Source organism: Manihot esculenta, chromosome 14 (genome assembly GCF_001659605.2).
Source record: "Manihot esculenta cultivar AM560-2 chromosome 14, M.esculenta_v8, whole genome shotgun sequence".
NCBI classification, from domain to species: domain Eukaryota; kingdom Viridiplantae; phylum Streptophyta; class Magnoliopsida; order Malpighiales; family Euphorbiaceae; genus Manihot; species Manihot esculenta.
In genome coordinates, this window is record NC_035174.2 from 29,011,165 (window position 1) to 29,018,751 (window position 7,587).

At 30.8% G+C, this 7,587-nt stretch overlaps 1 protein-coding gene across 4 annotated transcripts; it reads left to right on the top strand.

Annotated features, from left to right (window-relative positions):
- Positions 1-364: 364 nt before the first annotated feature.
- On the top strand, positions 365-5,207 carry LOC110631259 (putative serine/threonine-protein kinase). 4 transcript variants are annotated; one of them, XM_021779025.2, is made up of 7 exons: positions 365-735; positions 1,175-1,366; positions 1,440-1,561; positions 1,956-2,169; positions 3,785-4,016; positions 4,605-4,755; positions 4,839-5,207. In XM_021779025.2, the coding sequence occupies exons 1-7, from the start codon at positions 711-713 to the stop codon at positions 5,160-5,162; spliced, it is 1,260 nt and encodes a 419-aa protein (XP_021634717.1). In that variant the 5' UTR covers positions 365-710; the 3' UTR covers positions 5,163-5,207. The 4 variants fall into 4 exon arrangements, with proteins under 4 accessions (XP_021634717.1, XP_021634716.1, XP_043806099.1 ...); XM_021779024.2 differs by having other exon boundaries at positions 367-735; positions 1,431-1,561; XM_043950164.1 differs by having other exon boundaries at positions 712-800; positions 1,431-1,561.
- The last annotated feature ends 2,380 nt before the right edge of the window (positions 5,208-7,587 follow it).

The window sequence follows — 7,587 nt, forward strand, 5'->3', positions numbered from 1 at the left end:
ATTTAATATGTATGTTTATTTTTTTTAAAATTTATTTAATTTTTTATTTTCAAATTTTTTAACAAAAATTGGATTGTCTATATACATTTTAGACTTAATTAAAAATGAAATTGAAACTATTAAAAACCTTACTCGTAATTGCGTTATGCCTTTTAAACTATACCAAACTGAATTGTTATAAAAACATTAACTATTTTTAAACTATAAAATATCAATTTGATTTCAAATTGGTCTGTAAATTAAATCCAATGGTCTATTCTGAACCGGAACGGGACTTGGCCGGGCTAGAGGGGACTCTATCAATGGCATTTGGGGGCAATAGGAAAAAATAAAAATAAGGGACGGCTGTGGCTGGCGCTGAGCAAACAGGAAGACGTTGAAAGGAATGTTTGAAAACTCGAAGACGCGTTTTTTCATGCACAAGAAACCTTGCACACTGCTAATATTGTTTTAAAACATAGCATGGCAAGCCCTGTGTTGTTTCGCCGTCTACAAATGAAGACATTTTTGGATATTTCTTCTTTGTCTTTTATCCCCGAATTCCCTCCGATTGATCCTATGTTACAGCTGTACTCTCTCTCTCTGGACCCTTCTACCCTTTCATAGAAATGAAACCAAACGATTTTTATTTTTATTTTTCTTTAAAAAAAAACAAATAGAAGAAAGAATTAGCTTCGGTTCGTTTAAAAATATTTGTAGCGAAACTAGTTATGATGGCTCGTGGAGCGCTGGAAGGTATGATTACTGGCTGTCATAATCATTTTCCATATGCAGATGCTGCATCAGTTGCTTTGAATGATGTACGAAGTAGTTGAATTGTTATTGATTTTACTACTAGTGTTGCAATATTCTCCACTTTCATCATCTTCCTTTTCATGTTTTTGATTCTCAATTCACGAATTTGAAATGTACCCTTTGCTCCAATGCTTCAAAATTTTATGTGAAAAATTAACAATTTCCATATTCAATGGGTTTTCTTTTTGTAATAACTCAATCAGTGGTGGAAAAACGACTTTATTTCTGGTTTCTAGCCGAGGTTGACATTGAATTGGGGCCTGTGGCATGAATTTGGCTCAATCATTTTGGTGATATTATTTCTGTTTAATGGATTGTATTTCCGTGATTAGTTTTCCTTTAAATATCCACTGAAATGGAAGCAATCAAATGCATGCAGTGATCTCTCCACCTCCCACTGAGCTTCAGATGCAGAGTTCGTCATCTTCATCAAATTCTTCAGCTTTATTCTTTTTCCTTGGAGGAATAGTCTTTCTTACTATATTGCTGATTCTCATCGTAGTGTTCTGGAAATTTGTCAAACCTTCAGATATAGTGAAGTTTTTACTAAGAAGAACTAAAAGACAGAAAGGTAAACTAATCATGAGTGTTTAACATAATAAGCCATCTAAAGTTCTAAGCTCTTTATAATGCAGCTTCTGCAGATTTCTGGAGTGGGAGCCTTCGAACCATAAGCTATTTTGATTTCCATACTTTGAAGAAGGCAACTAAAAATTTTCATCCTGGTAATCTTCTTGGAATAGGTGGATTTGGACCTGTCTATCGGGTAATTTATGCTGAATCTAAAATGTCTATTTTGGTTGATTGACTAGTTCAATTCTAAATAGTTTATCTGATATGCCTCTGCATGCATCAAATCTACCTCCATACACTGATAAATGGGTTGCAACTGAAAAAAGGAAAGTCTTGCCATAGGTATGCTGATATTGGACGAGTTTATGACTATTTGATTTATGTCCTCAGATAAGAAGTTATCAATTCACTTAACAACTGTGACTTTTTGAACTGGAACTATACTTAGGCAACAGTATGTAGTTCTGTACTTTTGAGAGTTTTTTTTGCCTCCATTCACTTCTAATAGCATATCCTTTGAATTTCATCGTCAAACTTTATGCTTTATAACTTTTCACTTAGGATATTGTGATGCTGCCATTTCATAGGGAAAGTTAGCTGATGGAAGAATGGTGGCCGTTAAAAAGTTGTCTCTTGAGAAATCTCAGCAAGGGGAATCGGAATTTCTTTCAGAGGTCAGGATGATCACAAGCATCCAACACAAGAACTTGGTTCGACTTCTTGGCTGTTGCTCGGATGGCCCCCAAAGGCTACTTGTATATGAGTACATGAAGAATAGGAGTTTAGATCTCATACTATATGGTATGATCTTACCTTGCTATTTCTCTTCTCATTGATGTTATTTGTTGTATTATGCAGATCATAAAAGCTGTATCTTGTTCTCAGTACAAGAAGTTCTGTGATTGTTTGACATAGTTCTGTGATCTCTCACCAGGGATGCAGGAGAGTGTGTGAACCTGATAGAGTAAGGGATTAGAGTAAAACTGAAGAGATTAACACAAACAATCAGTTCTCATCCAAACAGTAAAACAAGTGACAAGCTCTAAGACTAAGCCTTAGATAATAGCTTCAAATAAACAACAACTATGGCAGCATAATAATCAAGATGACCAGAGTGTCTTAATATCCTTTTCTGGAAAATAAAAAAAGAACCTCAACAAAATGAAAAAAATTAAATAAAGAATAAAAGATGGCTAGAGTCAGCCCCCAGGAGAAACTCCTGTGCAGAGAATAACGTTCTCTTGCCCTTTTCTGCAGTTTTTACCCCCAAATTCTTCACGCCTCCTCTGCCAAATCTCCTGACCTTTTATGGTACCTGAGAGATTCCCTTTTTGTAACCAACTCCGGACAGGTGTCCTCATTCTCAATATCTGCAGCAGCCAATCCCCAAACATTGGATATTCCCTTTCCCTTGCCTTGTCCTTTCTCTCTTCTAGAATACACCATGAATTGCTGAGGTGTGCTTGAGGTGCCAGCCTTTCCCATACTCTTATTGCTATCAGAACCTCGTAGAGAGTCTACTAGTAAGCCCTATTTAAGGCTAGCACAATAATGCAGATTAGGTTCCTTGTCGAACTGGATAAACCTTCACCAAAAAAGAAAGAAGCTGGATAAACAATCCTCTATCAAGTCCAGTACTCTGCTAAATTACAAATTTATGTAGGATCTAGTTTTAGCTTGTGCATCAGATGCCTCAGGATAGTTTGTATCAAACCTTGAATGAAGCTTTTTTTTATAGGTTGTGCTGGTGAATGTCATAGAGATCCTGATTAGGATGCTCTGTTTGGGAAAATAGAAGAATCGAGAAAGATCCTGATTAGGATGCTCTGTTTGGGAGAATAGAAGAATAGAGAAAGTGTTGAGAGAAGAGAAGAGAGGAAGAAGAAAGAAAAGATTGAGAAATCAGAGAGAATTCTTGTTGATCTTTTAGAATGAGTATCTCTTTACAAAGCTATTATATGTATACTAGTAGCTGAGAATACAACAGATTCTTTCCAACCACTATAACCACCTGTAACTGAATTCTCAAAACCAACTTCCTTTCCCCCCAATTCTGAGAACCTCACTTATTCTCATTTATTCTTATATCTTCTCCTTCTATTTGTGACAGTGAACTGCAAACTGATTTGCAAGTCTAGTTATCATTTAGTTCCTGAGGAACAAAACTGGACCAACTATTTTTAGATAACTAACAAACAGCATATCTGAGTAATCTTCAATAACGAAATTCATTTATTTTTTCATAATCTTGTGATTCCATAGAGTTTTTTCTCAAGTCATGAATTTGCTTTTAGCAGAGTTCTTTGGAGTAACATAAATCATGACAAAATTGGCAGAAAGAAATCTGTATTTTGTTTAAAATGATACCAGGTTAGATGCTTTAGCTGAATAATAACCGTTCATTTCTTTGATACAGGAAAAACCGATCAGTTCCTGGATTGGAAAACAAGGTTCCAAATAATTTTGGGGATTGCTCGCGGATTACAATATCTACATGAGGATTCACACCTAAGAATTGTTCACAGAGATATCAAAGCAAGCAACATCCTTCTTGATGATAAATTCCAACCAAGGATTGGAGATTTTGGGCTGGCTAGGTTCTTCCCAGAAGACCAAGCTTACCTCAGCACTACATTTGCTGGAACTTTGTAAGTTTTTACTGCAGAACTAGGAGCCCATGGAATTGCTTTAAAATTCATTTTTTGAAACTCTATGTAGTAGATCATCAAAGTCTTCCACAAAAGTAACCAATGCATTCTTGCAATAAAAAGGTTCCACACCAGCTCCACTGAGTTTTAATACCTTTGCACTTTAGATGACAATCTTTGTTTTTGTAACATGACAAGGAACAATTGGGTAATTTCTGTATATTTTCTCTATCAAAGAAGCGTGTTTATATACAGATTACAAAGTCTTAACAAGCAACTTCTAAGAATTCTCTATCAATCAATTAGTATCAATTAGTCTATAATTATGTAATCTCCTTTAATCTAACAGTTTTCATCTACATTATGTTGTGAAAAGCAAAAGAAGAGTGGGATAAAAATAAAAATTCTGTTGTTTGATTTACCACTTATGGAATAAAATAAAGCTGAGCTATATGCTATTCATGCAATTAGTTTATGAAGTGAGCTCCCATAAGGGATGTACCAGTAAGCTTCACACATTAATTTCTGCTATTCTGGTCTAATTTATCTTTTCATCCGTTATAAATTGTCTTTTTTTCTCTCATGCAGAGGTTACACAGCTCCTGAGTATGCTATTAGAGGAGAATTGTCTGAAAAGGCAGACATATACAGCTTTGGAGTGCTTGTCCTCGAAATTATTAGCTGCAGGAAGAACACAGATCTAACTTTACCATCAGATATGCAATACCTCCCTGAATATGTATGCCACTTAGTTTCCGTCATTGAATTGCTTTGATATTTAAATTTAATACTTTGCCATTAACTCTTACATTTGTCTTGCAGGCGTGGAAATTATATGAGAGGTCCAATGTAATTGATCTAGTTGATCCTAGAATGCGAGAACATGGGTTTGTGGAGAGAGATGTTTTGCAAGCAATCCAGGTAGCTTTCCTGTGTCTTCAACCTCATGCAAACTTGAGGCCCCCCATGTCAGAGATTGTTGCCATGTTAACGTACAAAGTTGAAATGGTGAGAACACCTGTTAAGCCAACTTTCTTGGACAGGAGAAGTAGAAAAGAAAACAACCTATCTTGGGATACCATATCTGAGGTTTTCCCTTCTCCTTTACCAAGTGAGTCTCCTTCGTTAAGTCGACAAAAGAAGTGAGGTGGTTTCATGTTTGACGGAAATGAAAGAGTAGAATTACATAGAGTAGCTTTTTTTATTTATTTTTTTTTTTTTTGCCTTGAGCGATTAGTGCGCTCAGTTAAAGGCATTTCACTTATTAAAAAAATAAAAATAAAAAAGCATTTTATTTTTAAAATATTACTTGCAAGTCCTAGTAGTTGGCTTAATATTCATTCATTTCTGTCTACTATCTACTATTTCAAAATTAAAACACTTTAATCATCCTGACTGATAAAACATACAAGCATTTGAGGAGTTCACATGTTCAACTGTATGAAAATTTAAATTTTAAAATGAATATTATTTTTTTTTTCAATGGGGATTGGGATCGGAGAAGTAGAATATGAAACCACTCAGATGCACTTATCAACGGGTTAAGTCTGTGAATGCAAAATAAATACTATTATAATACGTTATTAGCACAAATCACTATTCTATTATGAGGTTTGCACATGTGTAATCTTCATCATCGTGCTTAAATTGAATTTCATTTCTTTTACAACTATGTTCCGTATTTATTTATCATGTTTTCTAATTTCTTACTAGAAGTATAATCTACATAGTGAAAATGTATAATTTATTTTATATGATATGTTTATTAAAATTGTTTATTTTCTTCAGTATTCATTCAAAGATTTAGAAGTTTAAATATTATTGTTTATAAATTATTGCATATAAAATTTATTTGGATATGATTATTATTTTTGAATTTGTAACTCCTGGTATTACATATAATAAATAATTTTTATGAATTATGTACTTTGAAATTCATTTTCTTCAAATAATTTTTATTTATTATCATCAAAATTTTAAATATATTATGATAAAATATCCATTTGAACTCAAAAGAGTTTACCCAAGAAAATAGTAAATATTAAATGAGAAATACTGATAAGAATGTGAACTAATTAAGGCTTTTGAAAAATTAAATTTTAAATAGGTTAAAAAATTCTAGTTATATGGAGAAAAAAATTTCAAAAAATGATATATTATTCTATCTTGAGTTTAAAAAATTACATGAGTTTTAAATATAACTGTTTTAATTATATTGAGACAAGGAGAGAGAAATCTCAAGTAGTTTTGTTATAAGTATTATTCTGGAGAAGAAATATGAATCGTAAGCTGTTTGCTTTTATTTTCTAAATTATACTACATGAATGTTAATATACTTGAAATATATGTTATAATAAATTTGAAATTTTTCTAATCAAAATAATTTATTATTGGGCATCGGTTGCTTGGATCATTTAGAAAAAAATATGTGAAAGACTATTAAGAACTCGTATATTTATCTATTGAAAATTCTCAAATTTCATTAATTGCTTGTTCTCAAAGAAAATTATTTTTCAAGCTATCACAAGTTAAATTAGGATTAGATAATTTTTGAAATATATTATAAGTAATATTTGTGGCAATTATATCCACAATGTTGACCATTTAGATATATTATGGTTTCAATTGATGCATCAAGTCTTATATATGCTTATCATCGATTTACTATTTTATATTTACAAATTTTGCACAAATAAGAGTAAATAAAATAATAATTATTAAAAAGTGATTGTAAAAAATAAATATGAATAATTTAACTTATAAATATTTTTAAAAGGAAAAATAGTAGTATATTTGAAATTGAAATATAAAAAATTAAAAGTAATTTTTTGAATTAAAATAGAATGGAGTAGTTTATCGTATAAAAATAATATTTAGCATTGTAATTTTATTTATGAGAGAGTGATTATCAAGTTTATGAATTTTTAAATATTCAGTAGTCTTTATACTAAAACTACACGAAGAAAAATATCTCCATATTTTATAAAATTAAATTATTTTATAATTTATTAAAAAATTATTAGTGAATTTATTTAAACGTTAGCAAAATTAAATAGTATAGATATTTAAATTTATAGATATTAAATATAGTAAAATCAAATAGTATAGATATTTAAATTTATAGGTATTAAATATAATGTTAATGGTATAATTTTTAAATAGGGATGAACTAATAAGTTTTTTAAAGATTTAGGAACTTAATAATAATTTTTCTCTCATTTATTTAGAATTGAAGAAAAATTACCTAAACACACCTAGATAATTTAAAAAATTTCAGGAGCTGCATCAATGGATGCTAAATAATATATATATTTAAAATTATATGGATTAAAAATATAAATATTCAATATAGGTTAATGGTATAATTTCTAAATAGGAATGATCTAATAAATTTTTTTAAAGATTTAGGGACTTAATATTAATTTTTCTCTCATTTATTTAGAATTGAAGGAAAATTACCTAAACACACTTAAAAAATTTAAAAATTTTAGGGGCCACATCAATGGGTACTAAATAGTATGTATATTTAAAATTATATGAATTAAAAATATAAATATTCAATATAGGTTAA